This window comes from Alosa sapidissima, chromosome 8 (genome assembly GCF_018492685.1).
Source record: "Alosa sapidissima isolate fAloSap1 chromosome 8, fAloSap1.pri, whole genome shotgun sequence".
Taxonomy (NCBI): domain Eukaryota; kingdom Metazoa; phylum Chordata; class Actinopteri; order Clupeiformes; family Clupeidae; genus Alosa; species Alosa sapidissima.
This window is the reverse complement of record NC_055964.1, coordinates 15,351,685-15,370,781: the sequence shown is the minus strand read 5'-3', so window position 1 is coordinate 15,370,781 and position 19,097 is coordinate 15,351,685. Positions and strand designations below refer to the sequence as shown.

The 19,097-nt window shown below is 40.5% G+C and overlaps 1 protein-coding gene across 1 annotated transcript; it reads right to left on the bottom strand.

Moving 5' to 3' along the window:
• Positions 1-6,742: 6,742 nt before the first annotated feature.
• sfrp1a (secreted frizzled-related protein 1a) lies at positions 6,743-18,380 on the bottom strand. The gene is made up of 3 exons (XM_042101898.1): positions 17,601-18,380; positions 14,517-14,597; positions 6,743-8,923 (listed from the first exon to the last, which is right to left on the bottom strand). The coding sequence occupies exons 1-3, from the start codon at positions 18,124-18,126 to the stop codon at positions 8,601-8,603; spliced, it is 930 nt and encodes a 309-aa protein (XP_041957832.1). The 5' UTR covers positions 18,127-18,380; the 3' UTR covers positions 6,743-8,600.
• Positions 18,381-19,097: the final 717 nt, after the last annotated feature.

Here is a 19,097-nt window from a genome sequence, read left to right as displayed (position 1 = left end):
AAATTAAGCCCCTTGGGATGGGTCATCACACATGGGGGAGGTCATTGGCCAAAGTTTGCTTTCTGAGAAATGAGGTCACATTATGGTCGTATGACAGAGGACACTAACCAACAACTGTGTCAAGGAGGACTGAGGCTTCAATTTGTTGTTGAGTGTGGGCTTTGGTACAGATCATATCCATAGGTTCTACCAGGTTCTATGGTTCTATAGGTTCTGTGTTACAGCTGAGGGTTGTTGGTTGGAATCAAAAATGCTTAAAGTGTCTAAGTGAACAAAATATAGGAGAGTTGCTTTTAAGGTGTCCCAACCAAAAGCCTGTGTTAAATCAATGGATATATCTTTATCTATATAACCACCCAAAATAAACATTGCCCATGGCACACAGTCAGTGGAACAAGGGTTAACGTCAGCACAGTTAGACTACCATTTCAAATTTCCCTTCTCACTAAACACTCTCAAAGGATATGTAATGTTTATGAAGGCAACCCCCTGACCCAACACCCACGTCTGGTTTCGCAAGCTTGAAGAAAATGTCATGTTGTAAATTATTATGGCGGGCATATAGCATTTAAGGTGTTTGAATAACCCAGACTGTGGAGCTCTACAACGGCTACACGGTCCATCCCTCCTTGGGTCAAGGAAAAAAGTCAGCCTTTCCCACCTCAGTCTGTGCCCCAACCTCCTCATTATGACCTAAATAACCGACCGAATAAAACCTGACCAAGACCTTTTTATTCATAACTAAATGTACCGCAGAGCGGTACAAAATATGACCGCCGCCCATTCCAGCACATTTTTTCCACAAAAATAAATCACGCTGAAAGGCATATACTGTATGATTCTAACTGTCTCACTAAATTGCATTATGCACACTCAATTCTCACTGGTATCTGCCAGACAAGTACCAAAACATGATTAGTTCATAGATTTCACATGTAAAATTCATTTTATACAACCCCACCCCCATCTTGCCTGTTCATAATTCTGAGAAATTCTTGAATTGTGTGCATGTCTGCGTGTACATGTTTATGTTTATGTGTGTGTGTGTGCGTGTGTATGCCTGTGTATGTGCCTGTGTGTGTGCATGTGCATGCATGCGTACATGTCTACACTGTGTGAGTATATGTCATACATATGATTACTGTGAATGTATGTGTGTGCGTGTGTATCTGTTTATGCACATGTGTGCATATGGAATGGGTTAACATGACCCCTGGAGGCAAACATACGCAAAAAATTGGTCACCCTAGGCCCTACGGTTCTCAAGATATTCACAGAAAACTCTGTTGGTGTACGGTCACTAAATGTACGCATAAATTATTTTATTTTAAGGCCCCCCATGAACGAAAGTTCACGAAACTTGGCATGCATTCGGAGGGTGTCATAATGATCCTACACATTCAATTTTGTGCAGTTTTGACCATGCCAGAGAAATTGTGATGAAAACACCTAATTTTTTGCTTTTTAATTTTTAACTAGGTGGCGCTATACATGTACAAAGTGGTAATGGGATGGGTTGACATGGCCCCTTAAGACCAACATAGAAAAAAAAGGTGGTCCTCCTAGGCCCTACGGTTCTCGAGATATTCACAGAAAACTGTCTCCGGCCACCTACAGGCCAGTTGGTGTATAGTAACAAATTAATTTATTGTGTGGCCCCCCATGAACGGAATTCTACGAAACTTGGCGTGCATTCAGAGGGTGTCATAATGATCCTACACTTCCAATTTCGTGCAGTTTTGACTTTGTTAGGTCACAGATACCTGCGATTACAACACCTCATTTTTACTTTTTTTGTGTTTAACTAGGTGGCGCTATACATGAAATGGGTGATTATGGAATGGGTTGACATGACCCCTTGAGATCAACATACAAAAAAAAGGTGGTCCTCCTAAACCCTACGGTTCTCGAGATATTCACAGAAAACTGTGTCTGCCCTACCCTCCTTTCGGGGGTTCCAGTCCAGTGGGGGGGCTACAGATCAAAACGAAAAAACAATGGTTCCATACTATCCATGTGGGGTTACATGCCCACCAAGTTTAGTGTACCCCGGTCTTTCAGTGTCCCGGGAATCCTTGACGGAAATTTGGCCATGTGAAAAAGAAAAAAAAAAAAATCTGACTAAACCTATATGACCGCCGCTTCGCTGCGCGGCAGTCATAATAATAAGTTACACTTGGTTCGTTGTGGTTTTGACAGTATCATATTAATTTCTGCTGTCCTGCGTCTGGACTGTATAATGTGTTGTTACCATTTAAGAATGTCTTAATTTACTGAAGACTATCTCGCTGAGAGAGTTCTGTGAGAATATTCCTTGTGTTTATTCTTCAGGATATAGAGGAAAAGGTCTTTACGTTGCCTAATATGTTACATCTTAGGATACTTTGAAATGTGTTACTACATCTTAAAATAGCTGAAAACTGATGCGAAACAACCAGGATTCTACCTGTTTGCTTATTCATGAATTTAATGGATCACATCCATAATAATGTTTACACTAAACATAATATGAGCTAGCCTGGAAAATCCAGACCCTGGTAATCTAGAAAGATTAAGGGTCTGGCCACGAACAATGTAATGGCCCAACTCGAGGGGCGGCAACAAGCATGCATTTAAAAATCTCACTGCACGCAATTGGATAACACTAGACCATGTTTACTCTGAATGATTTCGGACATCGACGCAATCAGATAGCACGACCAATGTGTACGGTCCTCCAACGTTGCAGCGCTGTCTTCATCAGTTTAGCTGGTTCCCAGGAATGTGGGGTAAAAGTAACGTGCATCATTGCTCATTGCCAGAGTGTCTCGCAGAGACAATTCCATTGTGCTCTCGCGATAACTCTGGATTTCCAGGGTAAATATGAGCTGCATAAGATATGGAAATCTGAAATATGTTGGTTAAATGTAGTTTTAGAAAGAATGTAATGCAGAATTTCACACAGGGATTTTAATCAGGTACACTTTTTTGTGAAATTTAGTGGATTCGGTGGTCAGGGTGTGCAGTAAAAATGTCTATATACAGTCCTGGGTCTGGAAATAGAAAACAAACATTGTGGCATGATTCAGTATGAAAATATTGCAAACAAATAATGCAGCTGAAAAGTAAACACAAAATTGATAAATTTAACTTACATTCTTGGACTGTGTCTGCTGAGTATGCTATAAAAATATAACAGATGATTTATATGAGAATATGACAGTCACCTTGTTAGACGTGTGATCTGTTTGCCTTGTTTGTAAATCTTTAGATGCTAAAGCACATGACACAAAACCTCAAATAGCTCCTCGTACATTTGCATCAATGTATTTTTCAGATATACACAGGAGAGGTGTTCCTAGAGCTGTAGATAAAGGATTTCCCACAGCTGCCAATCAACAACCAAGCCTATTTAACATTGCACAACATGAAGCAGGATACAACGACAATGCCAAACATGCCACATGTTGTACCCAAGATCTGTAACAATCCTCCTTCCAGCAACCAAAGCAATAAAAACAAAATGTCTAACAATGCAACCTTCGTACTAAAAAAGAAAACATCACCACCAACGGAGCATTTCACTTGGATTATCCAAGAAGCAGACACCTTCTTTCATCAGTGTTTCGCTGAAGAACAGTAGTGTCTGGCGTCCCAGACCCACCCCCCTCCACACTCATTTCTCTGCCAAAACTTTTTAAAGTCATTCTTCTTTGTTGCATAACCAGACAAAACCTTGATGCAGACACCAACAAATACCAACAAATTCTTCAGTCAATCCTCTTCATTGCTGTTGCCATTTATGATCCGATCAGCAACATAACCATCCAAATCGTAAGTGCTTCATGCAGGCACCAACAACTAGCACTCCAGAAACACAGCGACAAGATTTCAAAATCTCAGTCAATTCAGGTTACAACATGAACCCAAGTAGTCTGTGTGCGTCTTAGCCATAGCCATTGGCTTGCCTTTTCAGCAGCCTCAGATAACTCTTTTACAGCTCCTTTGTGTTGTGGCTGACTTTGTTACAAAGCGTCTAAGACCTATCTCCACTGGTCTTGTGTGTGCTTGCCAGCCGCGTCCACTCACTTCTGCTACCAGTTCTGTATATTTGGAATTCTTCCTTTAAGACTTCCTTCATCACATCTTCAAAGGGAATACTTAACTTAGTAAAGTAGATGATCTGCTCACACACCCCCACACAACACCATGTCTGGTCTCAAATCAGTCACAAGGGGCAGCCGTGGCCTCCTGGTTAGTGCTTCGGACTTGTAACCGGAGGGTTGCCGGTTCAAACCCCGACCAGTAGGCACGGCTGAAGTGCCCTTGAGCAAGGCACCTAACCCCTCACTGCTCCCCAAGCGCCGCTGTTATTGCAGGCAGCTCACTGTGCCAGGATTAGTGTGTGCTGAGTGTGTTTCACTAATTCATGGATTGGGATAAATGCAGAGACCAAATTTCCCTCACGGGATCAAAAGAGTATATATACTTATACAACAATACACTATTGTACTTGGGTTGCCTTGCGACATCCACCAGGAGCTTCCAGTCCCGTGCTTTGCCCCATCTTCCTGTATTGCTTGTATTTGCCTCACAAAACACAAACAAAACACAAACAAAATTCAACTGTCCCTGTCATTTGCCGGCAAAGAGATAACCTCAACTCTCTTGTTCTCACGGAAATACGCCAGTGATTTTAGAACCTGATTTGTTGAGTATCCTACCTAATCTGATGAGTGGTTCCTACAATGAATTTATTGTCGTTAGCATCAATGATGCATAGCTCTCCTCTCAATACCCATTTTAACGTCAGATTATCCATTTTCCTTGTTTTTCTTGAGAAACCGCTGTTAAATGTCTAGCTTGCTCTTGCTGCTTGCTCTTCTCCTGTGCTGTAGACTTACCCCATGCTTTCTGACTGGTACCAAGACCAATACCATAACAAAGATATATTATTGAAACATTGAAACAAATATAGGCAGAGACATCCCCAGGACTATGATACTATGATATTATACATATTATACTGTAATAATATTCAATATCCTCTGAGCTCTTGCAATAATTTGAAATATTCCTTGCCTGCTGAGATATTGGTCAGTGGAGATTCTTCGGAGTTTTTAAGATTTGTGTATTGCCAGATTAAGCAATCCCACTTTGATTAACATGGACAGATGAATGATCTTTTATTTTCTGTATAAATACATCAAGGTCAGTACATCTCTACTGCCACATCCCCATGATCTTCCATGGAGGATGTTTATAGCAGACACTCATATCCGGATGGTGAAAGGACTCCATTGGACTACCTGTATCAAACATGAATTACACTCTGCCCATCCAAAGCACATCTGAATGTATGTATAGTAATGTTTGCATACACATTTCAGAAACTGTCATCAGATCAAGCTAAGTCAACAAACCCTGACAAGTTTAATACACTCTCTTAACTAATAAATCAGCCCCATATTGCTTAAATATTTACACAGGTCTACAGTATTTGGCAACACAGTGGTTGTGTAGGTGACTGGTGACTGACTTGGACCAATTTTCCAAAATAGACAATGTTACATTGACTTTGGCATGGCCAGCCATTACTCAGCATTCCTGTTTTGCTTTTTGTTTCATCCTAATTCAGCAATGGAAAATAATCAGTGAGGGATGATTGCATTAGTTGCATGGAACAGCAAGAAGTTAATACAGATCGGGGTCGAAGCAAATTATGAACAGAGGGACATTGACACCGATGAGTTAAGATATCTACTTCTGCAGGCCATTTATCTTCCTATTTGTATTCATATCCTGAAGGGAAATGTGTAACTATTATGTAAACAGTGTTTATTATTAATTTGAGAGGAAACAACAATGTGATTGAATAAATATGAAGTATATTTCTAATGGCACAGAACTAAAACCATTCAAGTTTTGATGGAATAGTTGTAAAATAGAGAGCAAATTTGCCTTATAAGAGTACAAGCTGCTCACAAATATTAGTGCTGATGTGAAGCATCTGCCAATTTGAAAGCAGTCCAAGAATTTCGACTCTGGCCTGTGAAGCACACATTTCTCCTCTATGCTCTGCTCTCTCTTAGTCCTTGAGCCAAACTGCTATCTATTCCATCTAAAAGTAATATCCTCAGGATTTTTACTTGGGACCCGACAAATATTGATTCCATGCTTTAGCATGTGAGATGGCTTTTGTGCAAACTATATCAGATGCTGTGGAATCTTTTTTCTGCTTAAGCAGCACGAATAAATAACAAAAGGTGTATTTATATAGAGGCAGCAGAGCAGAAGATGATTTCCATTAACTATATTAGTTCTGTTTGAACTGAAGTGTCATTTACCATATGTTTAGAAATTAACATGATGATCACTGATAAGCTAGACATTTCTGTACTATATCACAATATTATACATTAATTGAGAGAAATGTTCTCTCTATCTGTCTGTCTGTCTGTCTGCCTGTCTCTCTCTGTGTGAGTGCGAGTGTGTGTGTGTGTGTGTGTGTGTGTGTGTGCGTGAGTGAGTGAGTGAGAAAGAGAGAGAAATGGGACAATGATTGCATTGGCCTTCGATTGAATTAAACTTCTATATTCACTGAACATATTTCTATCTTAACAGTTAAATGCATAAAAGGTAATGAGCTTTTTCTTTTGGAATCAAAAATTAAACCAGAACAAAAAAGCTGTTGAAAACCTAAACAAAATCTTGGAAAATAGATATATGGCACATATTTTGAAAATGTACACCTGAACACCTGGAAGCCAAATGTCATTATTACCTCTTTTTATTCACGTATGTGTATTTACAGCAGATATGTTTTATAAAGTTTTACTGTAGTAGAGCAGAGTTTAAAAAAAGTCACAATAATGGATGTAGTCAACAAGTCAGTTTCTTTCTTGTGATTTGTACACCAAGGCTCCATGTAAGGCCTTTGCCTTTTTAGAATTTAAGCCCTATCTGTGACCAGATGTTCTGTCTGCTATTAAACTGTAATTATCCATTAGTCATCATTACCTAATTGTTGGGGTTGTTATACTTAGAAACTGTTTGACAAAACACAAGCTGATTGTACAGGATTGTATACAATTGAGGTGCACTAATGAAACTATCAACTTATAGACGTGTTGCTCTTACATAGAAAATAGCAGGGACATGACACTTGGTGACATACATACAAATCAAGCATATAATTAAACACCTTTGACTCTGTCTTATACATTTACATGTCAATGCACGGGGGGCACATGGTCATGTCACTAACCATTTCGTCTAAGTGATTTTAGGACACAAAACAGTGCATTTCAAGCTACAGAACGATGGTTTAATCTTGGACAGACATTTACCGTTTAGACTCATGTTTGAGTGCAGTGTATGCACATCGGTAAATTTGTGTTGTCTTGAGTCATGTATACATAACAGTCCATGAGTCCAAGGAATTAGACTGGCATATCTTCACTTTTCTGTATTTAAGTTTTGGGGTAGTCACTTTTCAGAACAGGTTTCAAACTAACTAACCATGTATGGGATTAAGATGACAGTGATTTGCATGCCATTTCTGTCCTGTTTTAAAAATGTATGTGCTTAACCAGTAGGCCCTATTCATTATTTCATTACTTCCTAGAGCTATTTTATCTGATGGGCTAAATCACAAAAAAATGAAATTAAGAAATATAGCACGTACATTTGTTCTCATTTGATTTGTCCCAAAAATACGAGTTAAACGCACAATGACATCACTAAAAAGATGGACATCCTTGAGACTACTTCACAGTACATAGCGATTCTGAACATTCTTATGACTCAACTTGTATGTCTGAGTTTTATATATCAGAGTCTTAAGTAACAATGTGTCCTAACAGGATCCGAGCGAGCGACTGTCTTGTAGCATTTAATGCTATCTGTCCACACTAAATCTGTTAAATATACCCTTCTATTGAGTCATATTTCTTATTCAAAGTAGCAGAGCAATGCTAGCGACAGAAAGAAAATGGAAACGGGGCATCTGAAAAAAGTTCTCAAAATGTCGCATTGCACAGTACTGCTTCGCATTGCATTTTGTCAGGACATTCCAATTGAAAACAATGTAATTAAAACAGATTTTATCACTAATGTTCGCTCTCATCACATGCTGTTAGGACACGCTGTCACAGTGATATGTTGTGGTGATGGTTATGGTATGATGGAAGTATTGTCTGTATGTATGGCCTTTACCATTCCACTTCATTTCTGGTGATCACGATGACCAATTCTTGACTCAGGTAAGAATTGTACAAGAGATATCAAAATTCTGTTATGATGTTTCTCATTATTTTATAACATTCTCTGGACATGTATGTGGTTATGTACATAAGTGATCCATTATGTTTGATATTTTAAGAATCTACTGCATTTTTTTTCTTTCAACGTCACCAGTTCTACACCATCAGAGCCCCACTGCACACAAAATAAGGGACTCACTACAATGGTAAATCTGTAAATACACATAGAAATATATATATATATTTATATAAACAATGAAAATATAGGCAATATTCTGGGTTGCTTGGTTGTGCAAGTTCATGTGTATAATGAGATGCAAAAAGAAACAAACGAAACAAATAAACAAAACAGATTATTTAAAAAACATTCTCAAAAGCTGGGCATTTGTGGGTCTTGAGTTTCTTCATGGTCTTTTTGAACTCCTTGCTGGACTTGTCCCATTTGTGAATGCCTGTCAGGAGGTACTGCTTGTCCACCTTGCGGCCCATGATCAGGTAAGTGTTTCCCAGGTTGTCTAGTTGCTGACATGGGCAGTCTGCTCCATTCTTCAGGTACAGCACGAGCTTCTTTAAGTCCTTCTTCTTTAGTGTGCTTTGCTTAAGTATCTTCTTCTTCTTCTGCAGGATCACCTTACGGTCATTCTGTTCCCTTTTGACCTCCTTGATTTTGGTCTTGATGGCTGAAAGAATAGGTTGAAGAAGTGTGACAGTTAAAATAAACTGAGGTGAGAGGCAAGTCATATTTTCCCTCAAAACACTGGTGGCTTCTACCCCCCACACCCCTCATCTTGTACAAAGAAGCATTTGCCAAAAAAAGAAAAATCAGTAAGAAAGAGAAAAAAGCTGAAAAGTTATAGTAGCCCTTCTTGCTTCAGAGCACAATAATAATCCAAAGTGCGTCACATTATCCCTTTCCCTCTGGGAGCAGGTCACAGTCAGGCCGAGCGGCAAGAGAGGCTTGTATTGCAAAGGGTATGCCTATCGGGCAGCCCAAGACCAGGTCCCACAAAGAGGAGATTAGTTGACTAAGTAACGCTAGAGAAAAGAGCACAAATAGGCGTAAAGGTTTCAGTATTACCTATTATTAAAGGTTTACAGTCCTAGGTTTCCAAAGGTTTCCAGGTTTGGCTTCCCCTTCATTAAGGTTTACCCATCTATCTAAATAGCAATAGCTACCTACCTCAAAATACTACTGTTGTTAATTTACTCAGATATGATGCCATGAATATGAAATATTTTTGAACTCGCTGGACTTGTCCCATTTGTGAATGCAAAACCCTTGTTTTATCTTTGTGTCTTCTGTTCTTTCATTCACAGGTAGCAAACACACTAATGAAAATGTTAATTTTTGTCGAAAGTGACTTTGGTTAAAGGCACCTAAAAAGATTAATACATACTGTAGTGTAAATGTATCATTTTCTCTTGTCCCTGAGCCAGCCAATGCAAACTAGTCAGTGTGGATACAAAACCTGACCTAAATGTAACTTCTTAGAGCACATTTAAGACTTTAAGAGGGCTTGAAGGCCTGGGGGTGTGTGCATGGGGGGTGTGGAGGAAAGGATAGGGCATATATCATGATCCCAATCCACAGAAAGACGACATGCCTTATGCCCTTTTGGCATTTTGTTAACTCAGGAAATTTCAACTCCAGATGTAACCTGATCTTTGAATATTCATTCATGGGAATACACCCGTTATGAGGCTGTGCCAATTAGGAATAGGTCAGTGGTCTTCTAGCAGTCGGACATCTGAAATATCAAACGGGACAGATGGACCTGCCCTCAGTCCATGAGTCACTGTCTCCCTAGAATGTGGAAAAAGAAAAAAGTGACCAAAAATGAACCATGCCTCATTTCCTTGATTTCGTCCGTTGAGCAGTCCTAGGCCAGACTGACCGCTCCGACTTTCATCTCTCCTTAATCCCACACTTCTCCTTAGATTTGCTTAAATCTGCTTGATCTTTCACTAAACTCTCTTTAACCTCTTAATCTGTTTGTTTCCCTCACCTTCTCTGCCGTACGTGTGCATGAGTCAACCCCAGAGGGATCGCTCTTCAACCCATGAACATGAGGGTGCCCTCTTTTGCTTCTATCAGTCCTGATGTACAAAGCAACTCGCCACAGCACACTACAACACTTATCTTAACAGCGGCGATGGGAAGTGAGGAAGACATTGCATACTGTATGTGCATCTTCATCACTTCCACTCTCTCCGTCACGCTGTGGTTTTGCCTCGTGACCCTTGTGTAAACTTCAGGCTTTTTGCCACCTAGACAGTCATTTCGCTTAATGATGGTGAGGTTTCCCAAGAGGCATGAAAACTCTGACACCCAAGCCGAGATTTACTGCTAATTGTTCCATAAAAATCACTGTCAGTCGCCATCACACGCCGGGGACTAAACCATGGTAAAAGTAATCCTTGCCCATATCTCTTTGAACCGTGACTTATATTCTTAGCAGCTCGTAGAGGAAACAGCCCTCCCTGGAAGGAAAAAAAAAAGTGTGAGCCGTGTAGGGTTGTAAGCACTGCGTGCTATAGAGTTTGGAAAACTCATGCGAGCCCCATGCTCCCAGGAAACTAGGCAGAGTGGCAGTGCCCATCTCTAACACCTTCAGACTTTCACAATTAATGACCATTGTAGAAAAAAAACTGTTTTTCCAGGTATTAACAGTGCACATGGTACGGATTAAGAGCCTTTATCCGGCGTCTCAGTCCCTTGAACTTATTCTTGGAGGTGGCTTAGTCTTAAACTGAATCAAAATGGGCAGCATTCATAATAAGCAAAGTAATAAAGAGAAGCCCGAGCCCACCCAAGGAACCACTTTATCTGATTCAAATCCCGCTTTAACAAAGCTATGAACTTTCTGTGCACCTTAAGCTTCTTGTGCTCTGAGTCACTATAGGCAGAATGTTACCCCGTTCTGGAGAACATCTTTGCAGTTGGTTTAGCAAAAATAGCTTCAGGACTGCAATATAGAACTTTTTCCCCCCTCCAACAACATTTGACAATCACAAATTATCTGGTCTAATGTCTCCTGGGGACTACACTATACTCTCCTTCCTACTCAATATCACAGAGCATTATACAAAAATGCAATAAGGATGGTCCGAGTCCAAACACCACATGAAACCATTTAAATGTTAAGCAAAAGCGCCAGATATAAATTCTGGCCTTAATCCTAACAAAGATCCCCTGGTACTTCATCTAAATTTCATAGTTTCCGAATCTTATCATAGCAGACAGTCTGACCATGAGAAACATGTCAATGCAGGGGTATCTGTATACAAACTGTACCATGTGCATTTATAAATAGAGCGGAATGTGTGTCTGTATTTCATTACAGAGCAACAGAGGGGCCTATTTTATCAAGTTATTATCTTGTAGAGGATTCACAAACAGAAGCTCATTCTGCCTAAATGAAATTCTCAGCAGAGAAACGAGCACATCAGGATTACTACATCACTGGAGACAGCTCTTGTAAATATTTAGTCAGACAACATACTGAGCTATAACGAGTGACCTCTTTGCCCCTCACATAAACCAAGCATGCATCTCTATTATATATGACACAGTAATCTATGGCTGACCTAAAATGAAACCTGCATCATCAATTCTACGCTTAAGGGAAAAAGTTCAGAATTAAACCAGACGGTGGAAACGCCCGAGGAGTGTGGCGAGGGCCAGTGGCCGCCCGCCCCCCTCCACTCAGCGGTCATTGGGGGTGTTTAACCTTTTGCTCTGACCTGCGACCCCTTACTTCCTCTCGGCCCTTCTCCGCATGGAGGGCCAGGCTCCTCTCCGGCTTCTCTGGGGCCGCGTCGTAAACACAGCAGGAGCGCTGCGCTCAAACTATTCACAAACATGGGCTCTGTCTGCCAGGGGGAGCGAAAGGGGCAGGAGCCGGAGCATTGCTGATGCACAGCGTTGTTTACTGCCTCCCAGAAACAAGAAGAAGAAGAAGAAGAAGAAGAAGAAGAAGAAGGAGGAGAGGGAGAGGAAGAGGAGGAAAATCGAGCATGCGTCATTTACTACAAAAGTGCATGCAGGCCTTCAATTGAGGGGGCTACAAAGTTTGTTGCCGGGGAGCATAATAAACCTGCTGCGACGGGTGTAAATCATGATAGCAGCCGACCTGCAGCTGCAAATCTTTCACCAGCTCGGGTCGAGGTGACGCTGTCTGTTAAGTTACAATCATTGCCATTAAAAGATCAAAGCGACTTGGAAGAGGTTCCACTCTAGCCTGCTGTCACTGAAATGTTTCCAAATGATTACAGTTAAACCAGTATCATAAAGAAAAAAAGACCATCCCCCATCCCCTTAAGGAAAAAATGAAATAAATAAACTATTCTCAAAATTACTAATAATGATTACAGTTTTGTGTAACTGTTGACAAAAGCGTGTTGTAACACTAATAGTTGCTACAGATGCCTCTCCCCCACCAGTGAAGATTACAGGATAACAAATGAGCCAGTGATTAAATCTCAGGGTCAGCACTCATAAGGCGCTGCCAAAACAAACACAGTCGCCGCTCAGGGAGCTGACGGAACGGTACACAAGCTTGTCTCCACATGTGGAGCCACAGTCACCTGCAAGATATACGGTTCAGGGTTAGCAAATCAGTTAACATCAGGACTAATAAAACGTCAGGGTCCACTTGGGTTATTTTTGGGCCACACAAATGTTATCATGATTAGGCTTAATTGCTTCAAGAATGGCATCATTTAACAGTCATCGTCAGGGACTAGTGCTCAGATGTCAAATCAGATATCAAGCATGAAGGATGCAAGGCCATGGAATTATAGCCAAACCTATCCTAATTTTAGTCAGTGGTGACTTGAATGGTCTTTTAAACTGTTGCATGATTCCATGCATTTATGCAATGGGAGACCATAATGGTACACAGATATTTAAATAAAAGCTCTCTGTCAGATCTTCTGTTTATTCCAAATATAAATATAAATCCTATATTAATTACATGTATTACATATTCAAGTGTCTTTTATTTTTTATCAATCATTTTAGGTTCTTCGCTGATTTGGTCATAACCCTGAAAATGAGGTAAGAATTGAGATGTGGCACTAGGACCTCAACGACACCATACGGTGTCGAGTGATCACCCTGAGCAGGGGTCAGTCTCGGGGTTCTTGTCACTTCCCAAGGGCCAGACAGCAGAACAAACACCCCAGTTTATTGCCCCAAATGACTGCCAAGTAAAAGGTTTTACTACCACTTTGGATCAGCTCTCTTCCATTACATACAAACTGATAACCTTGAAATTGTAATGTTAAAACACGGTATGGATTTATGGTGGTCACAACTATTCAGTTGTTTTCATGACACTTAAAATGCCTGTGGGTTTCAACATTGATAAACTCTTGGTCAACTTAGTGAACTGCATGACTCGTTTAAAAATAAAAGTAATTATTCATCTGCCCTCAATCTGACTGATAGCAATACATTTATGTTTTTCATGCAATTCATTTTCCATTGACTTGAGATGGAATACAAACTTGATCAATGTTGCCTTTATTTGACAACTTTTATTTGTTTGTTGAAGGCAGCATTCTGCAGCCAAAAGCACAATGGGCCCGCAGTCCTATCTCTTGAGCATTCTTTTTTCTGTATACATAACAAACACTATCAATTCAGCTATGAATCCCAAGACAAGAGAGGGATGGCAGTGGTGTTTTTCCACTCTTGAGAACATGTTTATGTAAAGGGATTGAAGGGATTGAGAAGCTTCCATAAAAAAAGACCTGAATCCGTGATGAAAGACACCACCAAGGCATAATCTAAATCACAACAACACTTTTTAAATGCATTTCTGGCAAAGAAACCTAATGACAAACAAAAGCCTAATGACAAAGAAATACAGAGAGGAGAACCATACAGAGGAGAGAGCCAGAGGGCAGGTGAAATAAAACAGAGAGAAGAAGAATAAGGAGGCGGAGGACAGCAGAAATACAGGCTTCACTATGCATTCCCTTGGCCTTGTGAGGAAAGTTAATGACTAGGCCAATCAATTTTAATGTAACGTCTTGGCAAAACACCACCTTATTGTGAGTATACTGTTTCATTTTTTTCAATCTGTACATGATCTAGCTACTGTACTGACTACTAAAGTTATTCATTATACTCATTTTAAAGATCTGTATCTGATAAATCAAACCAGCAAATAATAATAAAAAGTGGTGTGTACTTGTTTCTCAAGTTAAAGAAAATAGTAAATTGTAACTTACAACCAAAGTGGCTAACTTGTAAAAACTGCTTACCGAATTCACTGGCACACATGTGGTCCAAAATAGCATCAGCCTTCATCTCGTCGTCACAGGGGGGACAGACAGGGGAGAAACCTGCAGGAGGCAAGATGGGGTCTGGTCAGACAAAAGTGGATCAAACTGAATTTAAACCGTCAATGCACAAATCAATGCACTAGGCAATCGCCTGCAAAGAAAATCAAAGGCTTATTTGACTATGTGAAGAAAATAAAACAGTGGCAATTCCTCACTGTCATATTCTATTACATTTTACAGTTTTCTTGTGTAAAAAAAAAAACAGTACTCTCACAGAAAAACTGAAGTTGGCAACAAATGAAGCAGTGCATTAAATATGTCTACTTCACTATAATACATAGTACTTTCTCCTGTCATTGTCTTCAAAATTGAATACGCCTATTTCACTATTATTTTACTATTAATTTAAGATAGCAACACAATGAATCCAAGGCCACGGGAGTTGTGAATTTCATGTTCCTCAAATAATAAATGCAGCATGCAAACAAATCTCATAACAGACGGTTTACTGGAATGTCATCATCAAAGTCATCTTCACAGCATAATATAACAAACTAATGTTTCCTTTATACTGTAAAAGGCCACAGTATAAATCTAATTGCTTAAGATTTCATATGACAACTAGTGTTCACTGTATTCACATGATGTGATTTGGTTAAGAAAATAATATCTTCTGCATCTGCAGAACAAAGTAAATGTTAACAAGGAGGAACAACAATGATAAAAAGATAAAATTGACAGATTGATTGTCTTAACCCAAATCACCACTTTTGTACCTAGCATTTTTATTTTCACTTTTATTTTTTTGTTCTTGCATGTCTTCTTACAAGGCCTTGTATATACTAAACTAACTGCAGCCCAGAGTAAATGGAAAATGTGTTTACCTTTGAAACACAGTGCTCTTTGTAGTCACTTGTCTACTAATTACAAGTATTTGACAAATCCTTGTGGAAGTTACACCCAAGTGAAAATGCTTGTGACAACAGGTGCTACTCAGAAAATCAAAAGGATAACATTTTTTTCCAGTAAATCTTTTCTACTTTTTCCAGTGCATCTTCTCTACAATCTACAAATCCAAAAAATAGAACTCATTCGAAGAGGTAAACACCATTGAACCAAGGAGTCATGACTTGGTAAATTTATTTGCACACAAATTAAATTAAAACTAACTTTAAATGAAAAACGGTATGTGGACATGAAAAACAAAAATCAGCAGCCACACTTCATAACTAAAATTTAGCATGAGAAAAAAAAGTGTTTGCAAACATAGTTTGAACAGGTTCTGGGTCTGTGGCTATAAACGGCAGGACAGTTGGTTTATTTATCACAAGTGGCGAGTGACCGGGGCTGAGGTATGCCTGTGTGGTCTGAGAGCTGTCTACCTTAAGCAGCTGTGCTGGTTACTGAAGAGCTTCTTACCCCTGCTGTGCAGTGCCCCCATCAGAAGCACTTCTGCTATATGCTTCAGCCACAACCATTGCCACCATTGCCATTTAATTGATTCTATTGTTTATATTCCCATTTTTTCCTCATGTCTTGACGTACATAGACTGAGAGTTTCATGGAAATTCCCCTTCGATTTATGAGCCAGCCATCTCAGTTAGATGTACTTTCCCTAGTCTCTCGCAACTGACGGCTCTGAGCCTTTCCAGGAGAAGTGCTTTCTCGTGCCAGGAACACTGAGAAAGTGATAAAAGCACCCTGTGATGCAAACACTGTTTTTCGGGGCACAGAACGTTTCCAACATAAATTCACCATCTCAAAGCCGTTGCAGAACTTTCTCAGACAAAAAATGTTTGTGTGTTTGTGTGTGTGTGGGGGGGGGGGGTTAATGCAAATGCTGTTAGTATCTGTGAAGGTAGTAGAGTCAGGGGGAGATAATACCTAACCCTTTTAAAACAAAAACTGACACCTCTATACTCAAGCATCTGACCAAGACTGCTCTCAGGCATGTAGCACAAGGCAATGTGAGTGCACAGGACTTTAACATCTCTGTGGGGTGTAAAGACAGTGGGAAGGGTTTTACAGCAGTAGTAGCCTTGAAGGGAATCACATTTGCAGAGGTGACAGAGCAATCTTATCAAATGTGGGACAACCTCTTTTTTATCTCGGTCTGTGTCATTAGCTAACTGAGGAGCTAATAAATGCCTGTTTTGGGGCCTGGGGGTACTAAGGGAGAGCAAGAGCTGTTGATCCGAACAATGGGTTCTAGCTGTTTTTCCTCGGGTGAAATAAGTAGATACACACAAACGTTTGTTACTGGACAACATCCCAGTATGTGCTGGATCTTAAACATTCAAAATCAATTGCTACCAGCTGTTAAACAAGCATGGCAATATTAATTTCGAACAATGTGCTTGGTAAATAAAAACTAAAACACTTGGTTAAAGACATACTAAATTTTAAGGACACAGAAATCTACCAAAAAACTACCACATCACTATCACATTTTGAAATACAGATCAAAGAATGTTGAAGCTATAGGCTAAAAAAAAAACAAGACTGATGAACAGGTCCAAAAGGTGGTTAGCATGGGAGTCCTGATCTACAAACAGACCTTGTCCCCTGAAATAACAGTCTACCGCTTTTAAGAAGGCAACAGTGTCACTTCTCACAGAAAGCAAAAGGTGTGACTGCTGGTGTCACATCACCCTGCATGCATACAGTTGACTTCAAAATGTCAGCATGTCTCTCAAAGCCAAATCCTAAGTGTTAGTGTTTACACTGCAAGGTCTTCTGCAAGTCACATGCTGTCAATTCCCACATTTTTGAGACGTGGTATACTCTGGATGCTGCCAAGGTGTGGACAAGGAGTGAGGACATGTTGTGGGCAACACTGTCACTGTGTGACATACATACCCTCATTTTGTGGTTACTTGCCCCATCTGCAATGCCATTCATGTCTGACTTAGAGGACCATTGTGTAGCAGAACTTACAAGGCATTTCTTTCTTAAACAACAACAACAAAACACATTTAAATTCAGCATTCCTCTTCCTTGTGTCCTCATTATCAGTCTCAGACCTGTGCTGCATTAAAACGAAAACAAAGAGGTTTGTGTTACCTGAAGGCTTTGAGGCTTCTGTAGCATTAGGGGTGCTGATGCACACGTCGCCCAGGGGGAACTTGTCGCAGGTGAGCATCTCGGGCCAGGGGAAGCCAAACGCCTCCATGATCGGGGTGCAGGCGTCTCGGACATTCTCGCACAGCCAGCGACAAGGGTAGATGGGTGTCTCCATGCAAACTGGGGCAAACAGGGAGCACAGGAAGACCTGGGTGCTAGGATGGCAGTTCTTGTGCACCAGAGGCACCCAGCTCCCAGCCTGTTGCTTCACCTCGGCCATGGTCTCATGCTCCAGCAGGTTAGGTAGCAGCATCTGGTCGTAGCCAACGTTGTGGCAGAGTCTCAGGTCCTCAGGGATGTCCACACACTGAGGTGGCTTGTCATAGATGCGCCCACTGGTGTACAGGTCCGACTTCCAGCTTGGGTCTGCATACTCATATTCTGAGGCACTGCTCACAGGGAACATTGTCATGGCCAACGCCACAGCAATGCCTCTCCAAAAACCTAGAACAGCAAAACACTTCATTGTCTGAACAGTCACTGGGAAAAAAATCCAAAAATATGTGATGCTCTCAGTATGGAGAGCTAATTGTAAAAAAAAAGAAAAGAAAAACGGAAAATAATGAAATCTTCTTCGTGTAGAGAACCTAAATAAGATGACCAAAAAAGACCTGGAAAAATGTTAAAAGTTGAGTTTCTGGAAATCCGATGCCGACAAAACGGGGTTCTGCAGCTGAGTCCGGGTGCTGACTCACACGGCTGCTTGCCAAGAGAGCATTGCTTGAAATGCCCAAAGTGGAGGAACAAGGGGAGATTGTGAAGTACTTGTCGACCAATGGAAATGCTCCGGGACCTTTTGGCACGCACATGTCAATCAAAGCGCTCAATTACCCAGTGAATAAAATTCGGTGTAAACTTCCACGCCTATCTCCCTTCCGAGTTTATCCAAGTTTATTTCTACCCAGAAGCTTAGGTACATTGTCTTATTGAAACTCTTGCAACAAGTCTCAGTTAAGGTGATATGGTACAGCCGCTGAGGCACTGCCAACTAGGCTATTTTAAAACAATGCATGTTTAAATTCGGACATGACACGGATGTGCTTGAATCTTGTATTTATTTCGTATTCTAGAACAATGACACCAGTAGCCTACGCGAACAAACTCTTACGTTTGGAGGTTCATACGTTTTGATACATGTACCCTACCTTTCGTTGTCTTCGTCACAGCTTCATTAAACATTCCCAAAACGATGACATGTGGAATATGTGACGGTATTTTTTGTAAAGAAATTGTCTCTCAACAGTCTGTGCACGAGGCTACGCTGTCTGCGTTTCAGACAATATTAGATTTGTTAGTGTTTTCCCTCCGCCTGATTTTCATAATTTTTAATGATAGGGAGATTAGGAGTGTGAACCCGACCAATTTATCTTCGCCTGTCTTTGTCCTGCTAATGACGTCGAAAACCCAGTCAAATGGCCCGCTTTAGTTAACAATACA

Excerpts from the sequence above, each read along its gene's own strand:
- sfrp1a (XM_042101898.1), bottom strand. The coding sequence starts at position 18,126 with ATGAAGTGTTTTGCTGTTCTAGGTTTTTGGAGAGGCATTGCTGTGGCG. Across the intron at positions 14,598-17,600 it reads AGAAGCCTCAAAGCCTTCAG|GTTTCTCCCCTGTCTGTCCC; the intron begins GTAACACAAACC and ends TGCCTCCTGCAG. Across the intron at positions 8,924-14,516 it reads CATGTGTGCCAGTGAATTCG|CCATCAAGACCAAAATCAAG; the intron begins GTAAGCAGTTTT and ends CTATTCTTTCAG.